The sequence below is a fragment of the Podarcis pityusensis genome (assembly GCF_964106645.2).
Source record: "Podarcis pityusensis genome assembly, chromosome: 16".
NCBI classification, from domain to species: Eukaryota; Metazoa; Chordata; class Lepidosauria; order Squamata; family Lacertidae; genus Podarcis; species Podarcis pityusensis.
Window position 1 is genome coordinate 1021715 of NC_138041.1, and position 24007 is coordinate 1045721.

General features: G+C 50.4%; 4 protein-coding genes and 1 long non-coding RNA gene across 8 annotated transcripts in view; 3 read left to right on the forward strand and 2 right to left on the reverse strand.

Moving 5' to 3' along the window:
* Positions 1-637, reverse strand: part of ETV3 (ETS variant transcription factor 3) — a 13982-nt gene extending 13345 nt beyond the window's left edge. The window contains exon 1 of one of the 3 annotated variants that reach the window (XM_080985576.1): positions 616-637. The gene's annotated coding sequence lies outside the window, so the exon portion shown is untranslated. The other 2 variants (XM_080985573.1, XM_080985575.1) reach the window with 2 other exon arrangements.
* LOC308465851 overlaps positions 1-2235 on the forward strand; it is a 204064-nt gene extending 201829 nt beyond the window's left edge. Inside the window, exon 2 of the long non-coding RNA XR_013980586.1 lies at positions 2147-2235. This is a non-coding gene — a long non-coding RNA (uncharacterized lncRNA). The remainder of the gene's footprint in view (positions 1-2146) is intronic.
* Positions 2236-6061: 3826 nt separating this feature from the next.
* LOC308464787 (uncharacterized protein) lies at positions 6062-11448 on the forward strand (the record flags this gene model as incomplete). The annotated part of the gene is made up of 6 exons (XM_080984377.1): positions 6062-6255; positions 7509-7532; positions 7805-7884; positions 9020-9079; positions 9173-9364; positions 11051-11448. 6 exons carry the CDS (start codon positions 6062-6064, stop codon positions 11314-11316), a joined length of 816 nt encoding a protein of 271 aa, XP_080840503.1. The 3' UTR covers positions 11317-11448.
* Positions 11449-12422: 974 nt separating this feature from the next.
* Positions 12423-19034, forward strand: MRPL24 (mitochondrial ribosomal protein L24). Its single transcript, XM_080986120.1, has 6 exons — positions 12423-12591; positions 15832-16019; positions 16254-16349; positions 16669-16772; positions 18145-18275; positions 18525-19034. The coding sequence occupies exons 1-6, from the start codon at positions 12513-12515 to the stop codon at positions 18659-18661; spliced, it is 735 nt and encodes a 244-aa protein (XP_080842246.1). The 5' UTR covers positions 12423-12512; the 3' UTR covers positions 18662-19034.
* A 198-nt stretch (positions 19035-19232) lies between these two features.
* The window catches only part of METTL25B (methyltransferase like 25B), a 29984-nt gene continuing 25209 nt past the window's right edge, over positions 19233-24007 (reverse strand). For both annotated transcript variants that reach the window (XM_080986010.1, XM_080986011.1), the window contains 3 exons: positions 22065-22720; positions 20849-21033; positions 19233-19918 (listed from right to left, as the gene is read on the reverse strand). In XM_080986010.1, the coding sequence (XP_080842136.1) occupies positions 19800-19918; positions 20849-21033; positions 22065-22720 (960 nt within the window). In that variant the 3' untranslated portion in view covers positions 19233-19799. The remainder of the gene's footprint in view (positions 19919-20848; positions 21034-22064; positions 22721-24007) is intronic.

Genomic DNA, 24007 nt, shown 5'->3' on the forward strand with positions numbered 1-24007 from the left:
TAGCTAATGGGGCCTCCCGCTGCTGCTGCGCCGCCGGAGCACGATTTCTGTTCTCATCCTGAAGCAAAGTTCTGAACCTGAAGCACTATTTCTGGGTTAGCGGAGTCTGTAACCCGAAGCGTCCGTAACCCGAGGTACCACTGTATTTTAAATTACATGCTGATTTTCCACGTTGAGCAATGGGGAATATCCATATTATATCTGCTCTGCCCCAGGAGCCCCCGCCCCCTCCCCGCCAGCCCCCCGGGACCCCTCCTCCCCGCAGCCCGGCCAGGCAGGCCCGGCTGAAAGGCCCCGAGAGACGGCGGCCTCGACCCCTCCACCGCCGAGAGAGGCGAGGCCGGAGACCCCGGAAGCCCCTCTCGCCCCGGGGGGAGCCCGGGACCCCTCCCCTCCCCCCTCCCCTCCCCCAATCCCAGGCCCCCCCCGCCCCCCGCCTCTCACCTGAGCCGCCTCCGCCTCGGGGCTCCGTCCTCTTCCTCCTCCCTCCGCGCCCCGCTTTCCTCTCCCTTCCTCCCTCCCTCCCTTCCTTCTTTCTCTCTCTCTTCTCTCTCTCTCTCTCTCTCTCGCTTCCCCCCCTCCGAAGTCCCTCGCCCACCCCCAGCCTCCACACACCGGAAACGGAAACGCCTCGTCGGCCGCCCACTGGGCCCTGACTCAACCCGCGCGTCACTTCCGGCGGAGGGAGCGAGGGAGGATGGCCGGGAGGACGTCACTTCCTCAGGGAAGCCGAGCGGGAGAAGGCGGGCTGTTTGCGTCACTTCCGGAGGAGGGACCGGAAGGAGAGAGAGAGAGAGATTGTGTCCCCTTAAAGAGATACTGATGGGAACAGAATTGTCATTATTTTTAGAATAATTATCTCTATTATCATGGCTGTTAATAAGCTAAGATTTAGGGTGGTGTTGTTATTATTATTATTATTATTATTATTATTATTATTATTATTGCTGCTGCTGCTGCTTTCATCTTGCTGTTGTTATGAATGGTCCTGTGATGATGCTGATTCCTCCTTTGCTAATAATCTCTATTATGGCCGTGTCATTATTTAATATTGTTGCTCTTCCTGCCCTCCTGAATTTCTCCTGTGTCAGGCTGAGAGTGCAGCAATTCTGCTGCTCCTAAAGGGAAAGTCCCAGAGCTGACCACCCTAAGAGCAGAATCCCCTTGCCTCTGCCTCTCCTCTTGAGGGTCCAGACTGGGGAGTGGAGGGAGTTTGGTCCAGGTTTTGTGTTCTGGCTCAGTGCTGATCCCGTTCTGGTCATCAAGATGTGCTTGTATGTTGGCTTTGCCTTCTAGCTGAATTATGTCTGATGTCTGGTCGCCGCTGTCTTTAAGGACTCAGTTGCCGGTGTAAATATAAATTATATTTATGCAAAAAAGTGAAGAGCCCTGCTGGATCAGGCCAAAGGAGGCCCGCCTAGCTCCCAACTACACCCGCAGGAGGCTGTGATGCCCACCAATAAGGTTGGCTTCGAAAGGGAATCGGACAAATTCCTGGAGGAGGAGAGGGCTACCGAGGGCTAGTAGCCTCCATCGTGAAGAGGCAGCCCTGCTTCTGAATCCCAGTTTCTGGGAACCACCGGGAGGGAGAGGGCTCTTGTGTTCAAATCCTGCTTGCTGGTTTCCCATAATGGGGCCCCCGGGGCTGCGATACGTTTTGACCCCCGAGGCGAACCACAAAATGGTGCCCCACCTGCCCCCATGAGGAAAGGGGAGGGGTGAGTGAATATCTGTTTGGGATAGCTCAGAATCAAGTGCTAAACAGGGCTGCCTTCAGATGTCTTCTAAAAGTCTGGTAGTTGTTTTTCTCTTTGACATCTGGTGGGAGGGCGTTCCACAGGGCGGGTGCCACCACCGAGAAGGCCCTCTGCCTGGTTCCCTGTAACTTGGCTTCTCGCAGGGAGGGAACCGCCAGAAGGCCCTCGGATCTGGACCTCAATGTCTGGGCAGAACGATGGGGGTGGAGACGCTCCTTCAGGGATACTGGACCGAGGCCGTTTAGGGCTTTCAAGGTCAGCACCAACACTTTGAATTGTGCTCGGAAACGTACTGGGAGCCAATGTAGATTTCTCAGGACCGGCGTTACATGGTCACGGCGGCCACTCCCAGTCACCAGTCTAGCTGCCACATTCTGGATTAGTTGTAGTTTCCGGGTCACCTTCAAAGGTAGCCCCACATAGAGTGCATTGCAGTAGTCCAAGCGGGAGATAACTAGAGTATGCACCACTCTGGCAAGACAGTCCAAGGAGTGTGCCGGAGCTTTTACCACCGTGGCAGCGGGCAATGCGCCCCTTGGAGGCCAGACCTGCTGCCCCGTGGATCCTGCCGCGCGAGGCGGTCACTTCACCTTGCCTCATGAGTGGGTCAGCCCTGCCCAGGGCTGTTGAATGACTATAGAAAGCTACTGGGAGCGGTCATTGTGAGGTTTGGGGCAGGGTGTTGTCAGTACACTGCTGACACCCTGTTCTGTTTCTCTGTGACGTCTGAATCATTCAGGAGAGGCTGTGACTGTTTTAAACAGGTGCCTGAGTGCTCTGGCGCGCTGGACAAGGGCCAGCAAACTTGACCCTGAATCCTGGTGTTATAGGAATTCTAAGGCTCATATATATAAATCATAGGTTCATAAATTTACAAGGCGAACACATACATAAGTATATAAACGACGTGTCTGAAATAGTACAGGAAAGCAACCCTGAAACCATTTTGACCCTCCCAAATTGACCTCAAATGTTTCTCTGCAAGGAGGGAGGAAATGGGAAAAACCTCCCCATTGTCTCTTTGCTCACAGATCCTGTCTTGAGGGCGTATCTGCGTGTGAATAGGGTGAGCCTGTGACCTGGATTCAGGAACTGAGTATTTACCATCACAAAAGAATGGTCAGGATGCCCTGGTAAAAGCAACCAGTGACCATTATCAGGTATCCTGGCATACAGGTTTTCTGCTGTAGACCACCCCTTCAGTGACGTATGTGTGATGTTTTGGGGGATGGTCTTGAGCAACAGGGGAAGCAATTTTCAAATGTCTGTATAAGAGCTTGCACACCATAGTTCTAGGTTCCTCTCCTCCTGCGTGGGATGAGCAGGGAACCCTGTTGCAAGACATCAATAAAGATCAGGCTTGCTAGCTGCTTTGCTTCTCAATATTCTCTGCTTGGCCTCTGTTATTTTCTCCTACCGATAGAAAACCTACATAAGGACCCTATACGGGCTCTTGGATACCCCATAAGGGATAAAGGAGCAGGCTTTTTTCTTATAATACTGGTAGGAGGGAGACTTTGTGGTTGAGAAGTTCCCAGGTCCTGGAGTGAAGGAGTTCAACAGTTCTGGACAGGGTTGCTGTTCCCCTGAATAATAATAATAATAATAATAATAATAATAATTTATTTCTATCCCGCCCTCCCCAGCCGAAGCCGGGCTCAGAGCGGCCAACAATATAAGTAACACAGCATTCTAAAATCAATTCATTTTAAAATCAGTTCAAATCAAATTAATGGCAACCATTGGGCTGAAGTTCTGTGAGGATTGCCAAAGGAGAGGGTCAGGCTGTGCCTTGGCCAAAGGCCTGGTGGAACAGCTCCGTCTTGTGGGAAGGATGTCAAGTCCCGCAGGGCCCTAGTCTCTTGTGACAGAGCGTTCCACCAGATCGGAGCCACGGCTGAAAAGGCCCTAGTTCTGGTTGAGGCCAGCCTAACCTCCCTGTGGCCCAGGACCTCCAAGACGTTTGAAGACCGCAAGGTCCTCTGTGGGACATACCAGGAGAGGCGGTCCCATAGGTACAAGGGTCCTAGGCCGTGTAGGGCTTTAAAGTTTAAAACCAGCCCCTTAAACCTGATCCTATACTCCACTGGGAGCCAGTGCAGCTGGTATAGCACCAGGTGAATGTGATCCCGCAGTGAGGACGCATTCTGCACCCGCTGGAGTTTCTGGGTCAGCTTCAAGGGCAGCCCCGCATAGATCGAGTTACAATAATCAAGCCTGGAAGTGACCGTCGCGTGGATCACTGTGGCTAGGTCAGGGCGAGAGAGGTAAGGAGCCAACTGCTTGATGCGTCGGAGATGGAAAAAGGGGATGAAGGGACAGTTGGGTAGTTTAAAGGGGTGCTCCTAGATTCACCTCTGTCCCTGAAGGCTCAACTGACTTCTGTGGGGAGGGGGGGGCACCCTATTGCCAGTGGGAACCCCCTCCCAGATGAGGCAGGGATGGCCAACAATCTGGAATGGCTCTAAAAGAGGATGAAACTAATGCATGGCGGAGGAGAGGGCTGTGCCCAAGGGCTGCACGTATTCTCAGCTGCGCACAGACAAACACACACTTCCCGCAGTGGTGTCCAAACTCTTTTCAAAGAGGGCCAGATTTGATGAAGTGAAGGGCCGTGAGGGCCGACCAAAATTGTTTACCTTTTTTGAAGTTTGTTGAGCTTTCTTATGATTTTACCCCAAAGTACTTGAGCTTAAAAAGGGACGCGGGTGGCGCTGTGGGTTAAACTACTGAGCCTAGGACTTGCCGATTGGAAGGTCGGCGGTTCGAATCCCTGCAACGGGGTGAGCTCCCGTTGCTCAGTCCCAGCTCCTGCCAACCTAGCAGTTCGAAAGCACGTCAAAGTGCAAGTAGATAAATAGGTACCGCTCCGGTGGGAAGGTAAACGGCGTTTCCATGCGTTGCTCTGGTTCACCAGAAGCGGCTTAGTCTTGCTGGCCACATGACCTGGAAGCTGCACACCGGCTCCCTCGGCCAATAAAGCGAAATGAGTGCCGCAACCCCAGAGTTGGTCACAACTGGACCTAATGGTCAGGGGTCCCTTTACCTTTACCTTTAGTTGAGCTTAAGTTGTTGAGGTGTTTTTTTTTAGGATTTTACTCCAGGAAATAAACTGCCACAGGGGCCAGATTCAACCAACCGGCGGGCCGATTGAGAGTAAGTTCTCTTGAGGCCAGTGGGAGTCACTTCCGAGTAAAGCATCCCTGGGATGGAGCAATTAGGGCTGGATGGCAATTTGTGCTTGAGGCAGCAGCGCCTCACTGTGGCGAAGAGAGGAAACGGCAGGCTGTGATGTCCAGGAACCTTTATAATCAAGAGAAACTTTTCCGCCTGCCTTGAAAACATCCAGTGCTATTTTTCTAGAAAAAGAGGTGCCAGAACTCACCATCAACTTCCCCCTTGGTCTCTTATAATGGCAATGGCGCCCACCTGAGAGGCGCTGGAGCTGAGTTCTGGCGAATTCTGGCTGGGGGCGGGAAAACCCTGATAACACCCTACCTTGACTTTTGGCTATTTGGGTATGATATCTTGATGAGGACCATAAAATAGATGTGAGTGAACATATTGTGACAAGTCCTTCTTACTTGAGGAACCAGCTTTTTTGAATATTTTTTATTAAGAATTTCAACATAACAGACTTCCCTCAGCTCCTCTCTCTGGTTTTTCAGCACATATTATTCTCTGCATGTTATAAAATTGTAAGGATCCTTAATTTATCTATATTACCAATAACAAGTTTGTGTATGTTTATTCAAACCCTGCCAAGGAGTCCAGTTCATTTTGTTGTTTCTTAAAATACTTTGTAAAAGGTTCCCATTCTTCTTTAAAATCACAGTTGTCCTTATCATGTAGTTTGTGTGTCAATTCCGCCAATTCTGCATAGTCCACCAGTTTTTCTTGCCACAGTCCTTTAGTCGGGATTTCCTCGTTCTTCCATCCTTGTGCTATTAAGACTCTTGCTGCCGTTGTCGCATACATGAAAATGTTTTTCAGTTTCTTTGGCAGGTCTTTTCCTATAATCCCTAACAAGAAAGCTTCAGGCTTTTTTACAAATGTTAATTGGAACATTTTCTACAACTCATTGTATATCATTTCCCAGAATTTTTTAATTTTACTACAGTCCATAGCTGTCAACTTTCAGATTTGAAAATAAGGGTTCAGCAGCCTCACCTGTCCTGAGGATAGTCGATGGGATAGCTAACAATCTGGGAAATCAGCGGGAAGCAGCGGGAAACGCCGCTGGAATAAGGAAATTTCCTGCAAAAAAAGGGAAGGTTGACAGCTATGCTACAGTCCCACCACATATGGCACTGTGTGGTGGGTTCAAGCCGCAGTTTCTGTGGCCCACGATTGACCAGGTGGTGACCTCACAACTGGCCACAGATTCTGACACTCTCGGTGCCCCGGAGATCCACGAGGATTCCAGGATGATTTCCTCAGCTCTCCTCCTCTGTTGCGCGATGAAGTGCTGGTTCTCCTGCAACCACCGCTGCCGCAGGTAAAGCCCAGGAGAAGCATCAGGAATGGTCCTCAAGCCGAGGTGTTGCTGTGGTTCGTTCTCGGGGTTCATTCTGGTTCCCAGTTCTTGCGTGCTTTTGCACACTTTTGCTTCAGGTCCAGTGTACCTGAAGCAGCGTCTCCACCCCCGTTGTTCCGCCCGGACACTGAGGTCCAGCTCCGAGGGCCTTCTGGCGGTTCCCTCCCTGCGAGAAGCCAAGTTACAGGGAACCAGGCAGAGGGCCTTCTCGGTGGTGGCGCCCGCCCTGTGGAACGCCCTCCCTTCAAATGTGAAGGAAATAAGCAGCTATCCTATCTTTAAAAGACACCTGAAGGCGGCCCTGTTTAGGGAAGCTTTTAATGTTTAATAGACTATTGTATTTTAATATTGCATTGGAAGCCACCCAGAGTGACTGGGGAAACCCAGCCAGGTGGGCGGGGTATAAATAATAAATTATTATTATTATTATTATTATTATTATTATTATTATTATTACTATTATTACACCAGTGCAAACCTCTAGCTTTGGTGTGGGGGGATCAGTGTGGCCCTCCAGACCTCTCCCTGAGCTACACGCCTCACCAGCCCTGCTTTGCACCCTGTCTGGGAATGCGCCTGATCCTGCCTTTTGCTTGCCTGGATGGAAAAGAGGTTTTTGTGTGTGTAGAAACCCGTCTAATGCACAAAGGTAAAAGTGAATGCCCACTTCCACCCCTGGCCCAGCCCACCACCAGCATGCGGCCCTCAGAAGGGAGTCCAGAAAGTAATGCAGCCCTCAGGCTGGATGAAGCTTCCTGCAATGCATTATTGTGTCTCAAAACTGTAAAGTCGGAAGAGACCTCCAGCGGTCATCTAGTCCAACCCGCAGCAATGCAGGAAGCACAGGAGTCCCAACCTCTGCTTAAAAGCCCCCAATAAGTCCATTCTAACACAATTTTAATCCTGTTGGGAGTTTGCTTTTTAACAATTGCATTTCATACATTTTCAGCTTGTTGTATTTTGTCTGTTGTGTAAGGTGCCTTGAGTCCCTGTCTGGGGAAAAGGCAGGAGATGAATAAATATAATAATAATAATAATAATAATAATAATAATAGCCCTGTTCCCACTTGGATGCTAACCCTAACTCTGCAAGGGAGGCCCCTGCTTCTGAGCCTGCCTTGGCAACCCCCCCACATGACCCAACAGTGGGTCGGCTGGTTGACTGGGATCCTTTCTGAAGGGCCTATCTGATCCGCCTCCTTTTCCTCTTCCAGATCCCGCTACGAGGAAGACCACAGGTGAGGAGGTGGGCATCTCTGGGACCCTTAACTCGGGACCCTTTGGCTCTGTTGGGCCAAGGATGGGGGGGGAAGGCGAGAGAGACTGTGCGGTTGGGGCTGCATTTGGGGCTGGAGTGGGAAGCCTCTGAAAAGCTCTTGGCCACTTTCCCCGGGATTCAGTGGCTCTCTCGGGGGGGGGGCACACATCAAGGCAATAAATAAACGAACGAATGAAATGAAATTACGGTGCGAATATTCGCTGCCATGAAGACTCCCGCTCTTCCTCCCAGGCTGTCGGAAATCAGGGAGGAGGGAAAGCGAGAGAAGGGGAAGCAGGAAGGTGGGCCAAAGGAGACGGCTGTCGGAGAAGGTGAGGAGCGGGTCTGGGGTGGGTGGGGGCTCCAAAGCCCCCCAAGGGTTTGCTCTCCGGAGAACTGCCTGCCTTGGATCGGGGCACCTGGGCAAGGCTTCCTGTGGGAGTCAGGCTGGGCGCTGGCACAGACCCCAGGAGAGAGGAGCCTGGGGGACGAGGTGGCTGAAGGGGAAAGGCCTTGGCAGACAGGTGGGTGGGATGGAGGCTCACCTGCAAACACAGGTGGTGCTTTACTTCCTTGGATCTCCGTTGGGGGTGATAGCCCAGGAGAACCCCCTTCTCCCTTACTGCTGTAATAAATGGAAATCTGCCCTTATTCCCTTATGGGGGACACAAGAGCCCTTATAGAGTCCTTTGCAGGTTCTCCATCGGTCGCAGAAAAGAACAGAGGCCAAGCAGAGAATATTGAGAAGCAAAGCAGCTCGTAAGCCTGATCTTTATTGATCTGTTGCAACAGGGTGCTCCCTGCCCCCACAGGAGGAGGGAGGGACCCAGAACCAAGGTGTGCCCACCCTTATATATTTTAAATTGCCCGCCTTGGAGTCCAAGACCACTCCCCGACACATCATACCTACATCACAGAAAGGGCGGTCTACAACAGAAATCTGAGTGCGTTGTTTACCTCCTGTCTGGCAGGTTACCTGTTAATGGTTACTTGATTGGATACCCTGGGGAGCCTGGCCAGTCTTTTGTAATGACAAATACTTAGTTCCTGAGCCAGGTCACAGGCTCACCCTATTCAGACACAGACAGACATACCCTTAAGACGGGATTTGTGAAGGAAAAGACACTGGGGAGGCTTTTCCATTTTCCTTTGACCTTGCAGAGAAAACATTTGGTCAGTTTGGGAGCCCAAATGGTTTCAGGGCGGTCTTCCTGTGCTGCTTCAGACATGTGGTCCACACATCTATGTACGTGCTTGGTTATGGACATTTATTATATATATAAAAGACCTTAAATTTTTTATTTCACTGCATACCCCCCCCCCAGCACTTCTCCGATGAAAATAGGGACGTCCTCAGGAAAAGCGAGACATTCCAGGATCAAATGAGAAACTGGGGCAGCTTCTGTAAATCTGGGGCTGTCCCTAGAAAATAGGGAGACTTGGAGGGTCTGTTGTTTTCTTTTCCAGGCTGTCCCCCTCGACGGGTGCCCAGAGCTGAGCCCCAGCCAGACGGGGCAGTTGAGGATGGTAAGCCCAGAGAGAGGGTGGGTGGGGGGACAGAGGGGGGTCGGGGGCAGCCGGCCACCCTTCGCTTCCTGGCCTGCCGGGTTTCTCTTTTAGGTGACGATCCGGAAAGCCCTGCCAAGGCCCCCCAGCCCCTGGGGACCCTCCCCTCCAAGGAAGCACCCGGCGAAGCCCACCCACCCTCTTCCCAACCTGCTCCGAGTTTCCCCATTCCCCACCATGAGATTCTGGGCTTCATTCAAGAGCTGGGGGCAGCGCAGGAGCGTCAGTCCTGCCACCGCCGGGAGCGTAAGTAGGGGAGGGTGGGGCGCTTCCCCTCCGTCCCCCCACAAGATCCCTGTGCCTTCCTCCTCCTCCTCCTCCTCCTCCGGGAGAAGGGTCTGCTCCTGAGCATCTCTGCTTCCGTTTCAATAATAATAATAATAATAATAATAATAATTTATTTGTACCCCACCCATCTGGCTCCCAACAGAATATTAAAAACATAAAAAACCATAAACATTAAAGGCAGATGTCTTCTAAAAGTAGGATAGTTGCTTATTTCCTTGACATCTGCTGGGAGGGCGTTCCACAGGGCGGGAGCCACCACCAAGAAGGCCCTCTGCCTGGTTCCCTGTAACCTCACTTCTCACAATGAGGGAACTGCCAGAAGGCCCTTGAATCTGGACCTCCGTGTCCAGGCAGAACGATGGGGGGAGACGCTCCTTCAGGTATACTGGACCGAGGCCATTTAGGGCTTTAAAGGTCAGCACCAACACTTTGAATTGTGCTCGGAAACGTACTGGGAGCCAATGTAGGTCTTTCAAGACCGGTGTTCTGTGGTCTCGGTGGCCACTCCCAGTCCCCAGTCTAGCTGCCGCATTCTGGATTAGTTGTAGTTTCTGGGTCACCTTCAAAGGTAGCCCCACATAGAGCGCATTGCAGTAACCCAAGCGACAGATAACTAGAGCATGCAAGATGCTAGTCCTTAAGGAAGCTGCAAAGATCTGGGGTGTGTGGGGGTTTTTTTGGCGGTGGGGGGGGGGGAGACAACAGCTGCCGAAACCTCAGGAGCCACAGAGGGGCAATGGATGAATGTTTTGGGGGGCTTCGGTGCCCTGCCTTGCCCCTCCCGGGGTCAAGTGAGACTAGAGCAACTCACACAGAGGCTGGGTGGCCAATTGTCAGGGACTGTTTTGCTGTGATCCTTGCATTGCAGAGGGTGGGTTTACATGACCCGCTGGGGTCCCTTCCAATTCTATAAAAATAGCAAAAGGGTTTTTTTTGGGCTTAGGGCCCTCGTATTTACAGGACCTCCTTTCCTGGTCTGCCCCGCAGAGGACCTTAAGGTCCATGAATAATCATAGTTTAGAGGTCCCGGGTCCTAAGGAAGTCAGACTATCCTCCACCAGGGCCAGGGCCTTCTCAGTGGTGGCTCCAACCTGGTGGAAAGCTCTGTCCCAGGAGACCAGGGCCCTTCAGGATTTAAGCTCCTTCCGCAGGGCCTGTAAGACAGAGCTATTCCACCTGGCCTTTAATTTGAATTCAGCCTGATCTTTCATTTCCCTTCCCTTCCCTCCCCCTCCCCTTTTATGAAGATCACCTGCTCTGAGACCCCACAGCTAATTCTTCCCTGTTCTCCTCGCTGGCCCAAGTAGGACCAATTCAGCCAGCTAGCCCTGGGGATTATCTAATTGATTTTTGTTTTTTGAATTTTATTGTTATTCATCGTTTTCATACTGTATTTTATGCTGCTTTTATACAGTAATTGTTTTAAATATGTTAGCCGCCCTGAGCCCGGTTTTTGAACCGGGAAGGGCGGGGTATAAATAAAAATTTATTAGTATTATTTATTAATTTTAAAAATCCATCTTGCTTTTTGCAAAATGACCCAACCCTCTCCCCCCCCCCCGCTGCCAATGTCCCTCCTGTTCTGTTTGCAGCAAGCGGGGTGCTGGATCTGCCCCTCCCTGAACGCTGCTCCTCTCCCCGCAGGGAAAAAGGACCTCCGCAGCTGCCACGACTGCCTGAAGTCCGTCAAGACCTTGAAGGAGAACCTGCAGGAGGTCCAGGGGCGGCTCTGGAAGGTGGAAGCCAAGCTGGGCATCCGCGTGCCCCCCCACGAGCTGGGCCTGGAGCTGGAGGAGGACGAGAAGGAGCCCCCCAAGGAAGGAGGAGGGGAGGGCGAGGAGAGCCCCCCGGCCTGGGCGCCCCTTCCGGTGCCCCCCCAGTCTGGAGGTGGGGCAGAGGGCAGCTGGTGAAGATGCCAAGCCAGAGATGGAAGCAGGAGGACCCAGCCCACCGTTCCAGCGGCCGGGGGGGGGGGGGCTTCCTGAAAACAACAAAAGAAAGGCCTTTATTTTTTCATTTAATAAATATATACCTTGAATAAACTTCCCACGGTCAGTTTGCAGACAACCCCCCAAAAAGGTGAAATGCCATGTGAGCAATCAATCAATACACTGGTTGGGTAGCCGCTTCTCAGGCGGCGATACCTGCATTGCGCGGGGTCAGACTAGATGGTCCTTGAGGGTCCCTTCTGACAATCCTGCGGCTCTAAGCAGCCTTAACCTTGTTCTAGCCCCAGAGCCACACCGGGTGACCCTCCAGGGGCCATGTGCCAGAACGGCGGGAGGGAGTCTCTGCGGCTGGAAGGGCACCCAGCCTTTGATTCTCATATCTGAAGATTTTTCTTTTTTTGAATATGCTTTTTATTAAGTTTCATTTTAGATACACCAACAAACAAATATATCAAATATGTTTACATCTATCTTTATGCTCCATAGAGCCATTGACTTCCCTCCTTCCCTTCCGCAGGTTTTCTTATTCCAATCTTTAATTTACAGTTTCATTAGTAAAAGACTAAACCATGACATAAGATTTATTTCAGTCCTGCTAACGTCTTCAGATTTCTACAGTTCCCACTTACACAGACCATAAATTTGCTCCATTCTTTTTGGTACCTGAAGATTTTCCAGTCTTTATCACTTAATCTACATTTCTTAATTTCTCTATAACTTTTAATTTCCCTTAACTAACAATTCTCTTCATGATCCTCTCTGCAATATTTAGCATAGTCCTACTAGCGTGATCTGTTTATTACCATTGCTTCTCAAATAGTTCAGCTATTTACTCCAGTCCTCTGAGATTCTGTGGTCCCGCAGGTTTCGGATCCTTCCTGTCATTTTATCTAATTCTGCACAGTCCATTAATTTCATCTGCCTTTCCCCCCCCCCCTCTTCTTTTCGGGTTCATTATTGACATTTGATTGTATTTGATTGTCCAATTAATACATCTTATTAAAAAGAAAGAAAGAAAGAAAGGAGCCTCACGAAACGCCATCCATAAAAGAAACCTCCAGCTGCGCCTCCCAGATGCAAAGCGCATCTCTCTCCTTCCACTTCCCTCTGCAAACAGCTGTTTTCCTCCCTCCCGGATTACTACTACAAGTCCCAGAATGCACCGCGCCGGCCCCGCCCCCTTCCCGCCCCCTTTGGCGCGTGCGCAGTCTTCCCGGCGAGGCTGCGAGGCAGAAGGTGAGTTGGGGGAGGGAGCGCGGGATTTTGGGGGGGCACCTTCTTCTTCTTCCCTGCAAAACGGGGGGGGGCATCAGAGGGGGCCCTGAGGCCCGGGTCCGGGGTGCAAATGGGCAGCAGGGGTGGGGTGGGGGGTCGGGAGGGGGGCTGCCCTCCTGGGGAGTTCGCTTTCAAGGTTCTAGTCCTCAAGGAGGAGCAGGGAAATTCAGGGAGGAGGAGGAGGAGGAGGAGGAGAGGGGCTGTCGGAGGCTGCAAGCCCCTGGGGCTGTGCTCTGCTCCCCGCCGTGCAGGGCCAGATTTAGGCATCATCATAATAATAATAATTCATAATAATTTTATTTATACCCTGCCCTCCCCGGCCAGAGCCGGTCTCAGGGCAGCTAACACCAGTAAAATTACAGTAAAAACATAATAGGGGGAACCCCCCCCCCAATTTAAAGTACAGGTTAAAATGCAATTTAAAATGCAGCCCATAGTATAAGCTAAGCAAGCTATAGCTTATGGGCTCACTCTCTTGGGGGCCCTCCCAAAATTAAAGGAAAAAATAGTAATCTGGACACACATTTCCAAAATACAGGATAAAATACAAATAAAATAAAACCTACATCCAGCAACAGTGTTTTGTGTTTTGTAGGCTCACATGATGTAAGTCATGGGCCCCACCTGCTCCCTAAAATATCACCGGTTTGCTCATTTCTATATATAGGGTGCTGATATTTGGCCTGGACTTTGCATTCTGCATGGACTTTTCAACAATTTGATAAAATACCTATTTTGTGATGTGCAAATGGTCTTAGATACATACCTATTAGGTCAAAAAACAAGTACATTAATAATTTTTAAAAGGCATTTATAAAATCTTTTGAGTGCTGGTGTATTTTCCCCCTGAAATCCTCATCATTTTATTGAGCTGTGTGTAAAATTTCAAAGAGATCTGGTTATTGGTTATGGAGAAAAATTAAATAAAATGTACACAAGGGTATCTTGCGCCGAGGGTCTTGTGTCGAGAGGGGCACACAATGCAGATTTAACGAAACTTCGAAGTGCTATAAAATTAAAACCGTTTGAGATAGAGGGAAAAAATTTAAGGGGGTTTCTTTCAACCATAAGGGAAGGCTGCAGGCCAAGTTTCATCAAAATCTGAGATGATTTTGGGGTGACGAAACCCTTGTTTTTTTGCATTGATTTGATGTGGAATGACCCCTTTGTCGCTGCACCCCATTATATTTTAAACTTAGAGAGGCCTATGAACATACCGTATTTTTTGCACCATAACACTCACTTTTTTCCTTCTAAAAAGTAAGGGGAAATGTCTGTGCGTGTTATGGAGGGAATGCCTACGGGTGGCATGCCTACAGATTTTCCTCTAAAAATTACGTGCGTGTTATGGTCGGGTGCGTGTTATAGTGCGAAAAATACGGTACATCTTATTTCAATGAACTGACTTCTGTGCAACTTCCGAAAGCTTTTACAGAGTTACAATTAAATATAATAAACTCTGCTTATAGAGATGGGAGACACAGAGGCAGACCAACAAATGAACGTGTTTGCATTAGGGGATGTCCTGAAGTAGGGGACCTTATGCTTTATCTCTTTCGCTGCCTCTTATATAATGAAGCAAGAGAACGATTTTTAGCACCTATAATGACAAGGTCCCCTGGCCACAACCCCTCTGACGTGATTTTATATCTCCTCGCAGACACAAATAAGTATGTGACCTGGTGTGTAGCACTCTTTGCAACTGCCGCTAGGAAAATTAGAGCAAATTATATAGCCACCAACTGTAAAGGAGATGAATTTATTTGACCCTACTACATCAAGCTATATTCTATCTTTATCACCAAACGCTGAATATAATTGCACATTGCATTAATTAACATTATTTCTTAATACATTAGTGGCCATGTGATAATTTTAGCTTATAAATTTTATTGTTTAATGTCTTAACTTGTATATGAAGGTACTTTTACAGCTCTGTTTAGAGCAGGCAATGTCTTGATAATATAATTTTTTTTTGGTATTAATCCAGTATATTTTCTTTTAATTGCTGAATGATTCTGCGTACATTGTGGCAGCCTTTGGCTATGTGCAATAAAACGGACAGATGCAATACGAGATAAACCTAAAAAATTGGTGAAAGAAGAATGGGAATGTTTAAATAATTATTTAGTGGACAAGGGCTCAACCAGAAAGACCTGGTTATGTTTAGAATGATACCGCATAGAGAAATGCTCCCTGATACCAAGATGAGGGATTCCTTTGGAATGCAGATAGAGAGAATTAATAAGAATAATGATCTGTTGTGAACTTGACGGAAGTGCACAATAGATGAGCTTTCCTGTTTTGGCTCATAGAATCATAGAATCATAGAAGAGTTGGAATAGACCACAAGGGCCATCAAGTCCAACCCCCTGCCAAGCAGGAAACACCATCAGAGCACTCCTGACATATGGTTGTCAAGCCTCTGCTTAAAGACCTCCAAAGAAGGAGACTCCACCACACTCCTTGGCAGCAAATTCCACTGTCAAACAGCTCTTACTGTCAGGAAGTTCTTCCTAATGTTGAGGTGGAATCTTCTTTCTTGTAGTTTGGATCCATTGCTCCGTGTCCGCTTCTCTGGAGCAGCAGAAAACAACCTTTCTCCCTCCTCTATGTGACATCCTTTTATATATTGGAACATGGCTATCATATCACCCCTTAACCTCCTCTTCTCCAGGCTAAACATGCCCAGCTCCCTTAGCCGTTCCTCATAAGGCATCGTTTCCAGGCCTTGGACCATTTTGGTTGCCCTCCTCTGGACACGTTTCAGTTTGTCAGTGTCCTTCTTGAACTGTGGTGCCCAGAACTGGACACAGTACTCCAGGTGAGATCTGACCAGAGCAGAATACAGTGGCACTATTACTTCCCTTGATCTAGATGCTATACTCCTATTGATGCAGCCCAGAATTGCATTGGCTTTTTTAGCTGCCGCTAAAAAAGCCATCTTCCCTTTTTCTTTTCTTCCCCCCTTCTTTTTTCCTTTTTCGTTTTCTTTTCCTTTCCCATAGTGGCTTATGTTTTATGCCATGTACTTTGATATTTTTTGTAGTTTTTTAGTTTTTTCCCATTACTATTATTAAGGAATTTTCTTTTGTAATTTTGGTTGTCTCTATTTATATGTACTTGTTTAACACAAAATAAAAGTATTTAAAAAACCCACAACGGACTGACTGACCTCCCTGAGCCTCCCTTTCCTCGCAGGGACCATGAGGCTCTCCGTCCTCCTTGCCGCAGCGGAGAAATTCAAGCCGCACCCCGGCTACCGCTATGGCATGAACCGGCCCGGCTCGGTCGCCGACAAGGCCAAGAACCCTCCGTGGGTCTGGCGGAAGAAGATCCCCGTGGAGCCCATCAAAGACGAGGACTGGAAGTTCTTCAAGGGCGACACGGTGAGGTCTCAACCTGCTCTCAGCTACCCGCTTTGTCTGTGCCCACTCGCTTCCGCAATGCCTGCCTCCCAAGGCTTGACCGCTACCATGGGAACTCTGTGGGGCAGCCCTTGGAGGTCAGGATCCAGAACAGTCCCTTGCTTGCCCCCAAACGGGGCAGCCGACCCAACCGGGGGTCTTCCCTTCCTGCCGACCCCCATCCCCCCGTGCCATGCCTTTCTCTCATCCTTTTAGGTCCAGATTCTGAAGGGGAAGGACTTGGGCAAGCAAGGGGTGGTCTCCCAGGTGATCCGAGAGCGGAACTGGGTCGTTCTGGAGGGCCTGAATGTGGTAAGTGATGATGATGATGGTGGTCCCTTGGGCTCCCCCCCCCCCAGGAGAGAAGTGGGGTGTTCTGGGGGCTTTGGCACACTGAGACCCTTATGTGCTCTTTGGCTCAGCCTTCTCGGTGGTGGCCCCTGCCCTGTGGAACGCCCTCCCACCAGATGTCAAAGAGAACAACAACTACCAGACTTTAAGAAGACATCTGAAGGCAGCCCTGTTTAGGGAAGCTTTAAATGTTTGATGCATTACAGGGGAAGCCCAGCCAGATGGGTGGGGTATAAATTATAAATTATTATTATTATTCCTTCCCTCCCCTTTCCGGTAGCACTACCGATACACGGGCAAGTCCGGCGCCTACGGTGGGATGTACATGGCCAGTGAGGGTCCACTGCTGATCAACTGGGTGTCCCTGGTCGACCCCACTGACAGGTAGGGGGGCAGGGCAATGCTAAGAATTTGCCCCTTGATCACCATTCCTGAATTCGTTGCTTGTGATCCCTGCATGGCCAAGGGTTGGACTTCAGGGGCCAGCAAACTTTTCCAGCAGGGGTCCGGTCCACTGTCGCTCAGACCTTGTGGGGGGCCGGGCTATATTTTGGGGGGAAAAATAAATGAAGGAATTCCTATGCCCCACAAAAAACCCAGAGATGCATTTTAAATAAAAGGACACATTCTGCTCATGTAAAAACATGCTGATTCCTGGACCGTCTGCAGGTCGGATTTAGAAAGCAATTGGGCCAGATCCGGCCCCTGGGCCTTAGTTTGCCTACCCATAGACTAGGTGGCTCTTTGGGTCCCTCCAAACTCGATGATTCTGTGATCCCATGATCTGCGGGGGGTGAACGGCGTCCCCCTGAAAGCACCGTGGATTCGTTTCCAGAGGTTAGGCTCCCCTTCGTTTATTTAAGAGCTTTTCTAAACTGCTGAATGTTCTAAAAGCCTCTAAACAGCAGGCTCGTTCACTGGAAGAAGAGGAAAACCCTTTCTAGCCTTCCATCGTAATTTGTTGTATATTATTATTATTAAACTGGCTTTCACCCCAAGGTCCCAGGACCGTTTCCAGAGATTAAAACTCAATCTTAAAAACAGTTTTGAACAAGTTAGCTCACAGAAATAACTTGGGGCATAAAAATATATTTCTCAAGTGTCCAAAGATAAGAGGTCTGTCTCCGGAAGCTGTAGAATGAAAGTCTCAGGATTTTTTAAAATGAACATTTAATATTATTTGTAAACCAGCCGGTGAGATTAAGGATGATTAAGAGGTATTTAAATCCTGCTAGGTAAATGAAATATCGATTGTTCTCCTTTTTTGTTACGACAACAAACACCTGGGGACTTATTTCCCCTGTGAGCCATATACTCAGAGACTGAAGACTTTGGTGTTTTCAAGCGAGGCCAGGTGGGCAGGGTATTAATAATAAAACTATTATTATTATTAGTGTTTTTCTTCTAGAAAAAGGGTGCCAGTACTGCGTAACCTTGAGCACCCCCAGAAAAAAGCACTGATATTTTTATTATTGTTGTTTAACAGTTTGACGATTGATCCGCAGGCGAAGTTTAGTTATTTATATTTCGTAAACACTATACGCCACTCAGTTGTAAAAAAATTACAGCATGCAGAAAATTTAAACCCACACCAACTTCTGAAGCATCTGGGTGGCTTAAGCAAGAATGTTTTTAGCAGATGCTGCAATTCAGCTTGAGCTTGCTTTCAAACACGCCCCCCCAAACCCCACTTCCCCATCCCCGCTGGACTCTCCCTGGCCCCCCCCTCCCTTCTCGTCTGCCCCTTGCCCCCCAGGCTGCCCACCGAGGTGGAATGGCGCTACACGGAGGAAGGAGAGAGGGTCCGCGTCTCCCTCCGGACCGGCAGGATCATCCCGAAGCCCTTGGAGCAGAGAGACGATGGCATCATCCCAGAACAATGGACAGGTGAGTGGCTCTTGCGTTTGGGAGTGGAGCTGGCATGGAGCGGATTTCTGTGGGGAAAAGGGAATCTGTTCACCTGTTGCCTCAGGCAGACCCTGCCTTGGTTCTGAGCTGTCCTCTGTCATGTGGACTAGAAACTTGGTTCTGGGTTTACAGAACCTGCACCAAAGCATTAAAAAACACACCCAGTCTCCTAATTTCCTGCACCCCGTTTTCTCTTCTCCTCCTTTCCCCCCTGCCTTGCTGCTGAAGACTGCCCCAAGGACACGTCTGTTGAGGACGCCCTGGAGAAGACCTATGTCCCTTCCTTGAAGACGTTCCAGGAGGAGATCATGGAGCTCATGGGTATTGTGGAGACACGCCGCTTCAGGAAGTCCTACTGGTATTGAGGCCTTTCGTCCCGCGGATCTGTGCCCCGCTGCCTGGACCCCAAAAGACTCTCAGCTTTGGGGGGAGACTGAGGAGGAGGCTGAGATGGGGCTGTTGCCTCCTGATAAAGGGCCCCCTAAACCGGAATCTGAGTGTGCCTTTGTGTCTGTGGAGGTGGCCGTTCTCCTCTGGCAAAGCTGACTATACCATCTATCTGTATCGTTACTCCCATGAGGCGGTTTATAAGCCGTAGAAGCAAAGGTCACACGTCTACGGAACAATCTGATCCAAGGTGGAAAAGGTCATAATAAAAGATAGGACTTTCGGATAAACAAATTGTATCAAACGAAGGTAATAGTCAAGAATAAAATAGTACAGTCATACCTTGGGTTACAGATGCTTCAGGTTGCGTTTTTTTGGGTTACGGACCGCCGGAAGTACCGGAATGTGTTACTTCCGGGTTTCGGCAGTCATGCATGCGCAGAAGTGCCGAATTGCAACCCGCGAGCCGCTGCACACGGTAATAATAGAACAGCGACACAACAGTACACGGTGAAACTCATTCTGAAAATAGCAGGTAATCAGAAATCTCTCTCAACAGTTATGTTAATAAATTAAAAAACATTCAACAAATGAATAAAAACAGCAGCAAAGTTACAATACATAAAATGCCCCAGTGCATGGAAAAAACACAGAAAACGATGGAAATGAGCAGCCCAGACACTTGTGAAATTTATGAGTAACTGGAATTTCCGGAAGTCCTCCCTTCCCAGCTGCTTTCTGCCGCTCTTAAAGCCCTGGGAGAGTCTGTTCCTCAGCTGGACTTGGTGGTGGGTGAGGGTCTTTTGCCCTCTGCATTTCCTTACTGAGGAGGGGGCCAAGGAGGAAGGTGTCAGGCTGTTCACATCTCCATGCCTCTTCTGGGAGCCTGTTTGCCTCCATGGCGCAGATGGAAAGGGGAAAACCTCTCCAGATCTCTTCCACCCTCTCTGACCCATACCTGGCCAGGGATGATGGGAGCAGGAGCCCCCTTTGTGGCTGAATCCAGGTGTCCAGAGTGCCCACGCCCTGCTTTTTCCCTCGTGGGTATTCCTGTTCGCTGGCTTCCTGCGGTGTGGGGCAGGGTGTGTGGGTCCAGACATCCCCAAGCGGTCCCCTTCAGTCTTCCGCTGCCACGTCCAAGAGAGCAGAGCCCAGAGGGGTTTTGGCCGCCACCAGTACCAGGTTGCGGGGGGAGAAGGCGGGGTCAAAGAGCGGGAGCAGCTGGCAGTGAAACCCTGTTTGGGGAGGAGAGCCCAGTGAGGGTCCTGGCTGTGCTTGGGGCAACATTCGGGGGGTGGCAGGTGTGGGGAAGGCTGCCCTTTTTGTAACTCGCTCTACGTGGGGCTGCCCTTGAGACTGACCCAGAAACTCCAGCGGGTGCAGAATGCCGCGGCGAGACTCCTTATGGGATCTTCGCTGCCGGATCACATTCATCCGGTACTATACCAGCTGCACTGTGTCCCGGTGGGGTACAGGAACAGGTTTAAGGTGCTGGTTTTAACCTTTAAAGCCCTATACGGCCTAGGACCTTCGTACCTACGGGACCGCCTCTCCTGGTATGTCCCACAGAGGAACCTACGGTCTGCAAATAAAAACATCTTGAAGGTCCCAGGCCACAGGGAGGTTAGGCTGGCCTCAACTAGAGCCAGGGCTTTCTCGGCCGCGGCTCCAATCTGGTGGAACGCTCTGTCACAAGAGACTAGGGCCCTGCGGGACCTGACATCTTTCCGCAGGGCCTGCAAGACAGAGTTGTTCCACCAGGCCTTTGGTCAGGGCGCAGCCTGACTCCCTCCTCTGGCAACCTGCACAGAACTTTGCTTAACGGTTGCCATTAATTTGATTTTAATTAATTTTTATAATGAAATGTTTTAGAATGTTGGATTATTTGATTGTTTGATTATTTGATTGTTGTTAGCCGCCCTGAGCCTGGCTTTGGCTGGGGAGGGCGGGATATAAATAAAATTTATTATTATTATTATTATTATTGGAGCAGGGCCCTTCCTTCCTCAGTAGGGCAGGGAGTTCCCACTGGGCCTGCGGGGTTGATGTCCACCTCTGGTGCTCGCTCGTGGAATCGCAGAGTTGGAAGGGACCTCCAAAGGCCATCTGGCCCACCCCCCTTCAGCGCAGGAATGGTGGCTGGGGAACCCCCCCCCCCCGCTTACCTTCCTCCTGCAGGAAGATCATCCTGTCCAGAAGCAGCAGGGTCTCCACCAGGGGGGCCAGCAGGAGGGCCAGGCTGAAGAAGGCCACCACTTTCCCCTCCTGGGCCAGCAGCGCCTGCAGGGGGCCAGGCTCCAGCCTCGCGTGAGGGTCCAGCCCCACCCTCTCCAGGCCCAAGCGGGCGTACCTGGAGGAGAGAGAGAGCGAGAGCCGTGCTGAGCCTCTGCACTTGGGCTGAAGGGCAAAAGGTCTCGGGGAAATCCCACCCACCTCTGCCCCGTTTTGGGGGTTCCTTTTGGTTTCCACACCCATTAGAACTGTAGAACTGCAAACTTTGTAAAGTGGTACCTCGGGTTAAGAACTTAATTCGTTCTGGAGGTCTCTTCTTAACCTGAAACTGTTCTTAACCTGAAGGACCACTTTAGCTAATGGGGCCTCGTGCTGCCGCCGTGCCGCCGGAGCACAATTTCTGTTCTCATCCTGAAGCAAAGAGGAACTATTTCTGGGTTAGCGGAGTCTGTAACCTGAAGTGTATGTAACCTGAAGCGTATGTAACCTGAGGTACCACTGTATAGGATAAAAAACACAGTGGTACCTCGGGTTACATACGCTTCAGGTTACAGACTCTGCTAACCCAGAAATAGTACCTCGGGTTAAGAACTTTGCTTCAGGATGAGAACAGAAATCGCGCAACGGCAGCAGGAGACCCCAATAGCTAAAGTGGTGCTTCAGGTTAAGAACAGTTTCAGGTTAAGAATGGACCTCCAGAACCAATTAAGTACTTAACCCGAGGTACCACTGTACAAAACAGTTACAATTAATTGCACATTTCCCCCCAAATCTTGCAAGCTGCCCAGAGTGGCTGGGGAAACCCAGCCAGATGGGCGGGGTAGAAATAATAAATTATTATTACATCATATTATTTAAGGGGCCTCCCAAAGGTCATCCAGCATTTCTGGAATCACAGCTAATAAGGTTCATGGCTGCTTATTGGCAGCGCCTTGGTTTCTGGGGCCAACCTTTGCTGTGACCCCACCCCATGTCCACACAGGGCTGTCCTCCACCCCCACCTCCAAAATCCTCGGGGACATTTGGAGCCACAGCTTTAACTGACTCGTGGAACCAGAGAGTTGTGTGGGACCCCCAAAGACCATCTATCCCAACCCTCTCCAGTGGAGCTGCCTGGCCTGGCGCTCACCGCCCCCTGGGCTCACTCACTCGCCAAAGGTGAGCTGGTGGGCCTTGGCGATGGTCTGCACCCCCAGGCGCTTCTTGGCCGGGTCAGCAGCCCGGATCACCGTCTCCAGGGCCGCGCGGAAGCAGTGGGTCCTGAGGGCGGCGCTGTGGCCCTTGAGCCGCCGGGCGTAGTCCTCGAGGGCGTGGCAGGCCCCCTCGCGGGCCTTGTAGGACAGCCGGTGGCCGGGCAGGGCGGAGACCCAGGCGCTCAGGGGGTAGCCGGGCGCTGTGGGGCAGGGCGGGGGCCCTGGCCCTGGAAGGACGGGGGCTTCTGCCGTGGTGAGCTTCATGTAGCAGCAGGCCACGGAGGTGATGCCCGCCACGTGGGGGCAGCAGGCGAAGTGGCGCAGGAGGGCCACGCTCAGGTCACCGCAGGCGTGGAGTCCCGTCAGGAGCAGCTGGCGCCCCCTGGGGGTGTGGCAGGCGGGGGCGCTGCTGGCCCCACATCCCGGGGGGCCTGGGAGGTCCTCTCCCCCAGGATCCACTCCTGCTGTCCCAAAGCTGCCTCCGTCCACCGCAGGGCCACGCTCCTCCACTTCCGGGTGCTGCAGCAGTTGCCAGAATTCGGTCCACGGCGCCCCAGGATCCACCCAGCCAGCCACGTGCCGCGGCCCCTCAAGAGATATGCCGCTGGGGACCTGCGGGGAGGAGAAGAGGGAGAAGGTGTCACCCGGCAGGAGAACCAGGGAGGGGCTGGGTGAGGCCAGGACCCCTGCCTGGGGACTAGGAGGGGTTTGGGCCAGCCTCCCCCTAACCTGCTGAGCTCCCAGAACAAAGGTATATGGCTCTGAACAAGGTGTGTTCCTATTTCAACCATTTTTTCATACACCATGAGGACTAGTGTCCTACTTTAATTTGAAAAGAAGGGCTGTGGCTCAGTGGGACGGAGCCTGCTTTCCATGCGGGAGACCACAGGCTCCATCCCCATAGGCAGCATCTCCACACAGGGCTGGGATTGGCTCGTCTGTCCCTTGGCCAGCTCCTCAAGGTCCCTCTGGTGGACATAATAATAATAATAATAATAATAATAAATTTTATTTATACCCCTCCCTCCCCGTCCAAAGCTGAGCTCAGGGCAGCTAACACCAGTAAAATTATAATGGAAACATAAGGGGGGGGGGAACAACCCAATTTAAAATACAGGTTAAAATGCAATTTAAAAAGCAGCCTCATTTTAATAGTAGCCCATAGATCAAAACCATAAGGAGAGGGAAGACATAAGGGTCAGACTGAGTCCAAACCAAAGGCCAGGCGGAACAGCTCTGTCTTGCAGGCCCTGCAGAAAGATGTCAAGTCCCGCAGGGCCCTGGTCTCTTGTGACAGAGCGTTCCACCAAGTCGGGGTGAGTGCTGAAAAGGCCCTGGCCCTAGTTGAGACCAGTCTAACCACCTTGCGACTTGGGACCTCCAAAATGTTTTCATTTGTGGTCCTTAAGGTCCTCCACGGGGCATACCAGGAGAGGCAGTCCTGTAGGTACCGTATTTTTCGCTCTATAGGACGCACTTTTTCCCCTCCAAAAATGAAGGGGAAATGTGTGTGCGTCCTATGGAGCGAATGCAGGCTCCTTGGCTTCGCGGCGACGCGCCTGTCCTGGAAGCCAGAGGAGGAACAGAAGGGTCTCCTTCTGTTCCTTCTCTTTTTTTAAAAAAAATGATATTTATTAAAATTTCAGAGAAAAAAAAGAATTACACAAAAACAAAAAGTAAAAATACAAGAAAAATACAAAATACAAACTACAGAATAAAAGAATAAAACACATTTAAAAAGAAGAAGAAAAAGAATAATAGATCAATCTTTCCATAGCTTACATTCATACCCTTGTTTCCCTGACCTCCTCATACCTCCCTTTTTTGTATTCCAGTTCAATTAGTTAAGTCAGCAATTTCTTTCCCTCTTTGTTTTCTCATGATCCTTTAACTTAATAT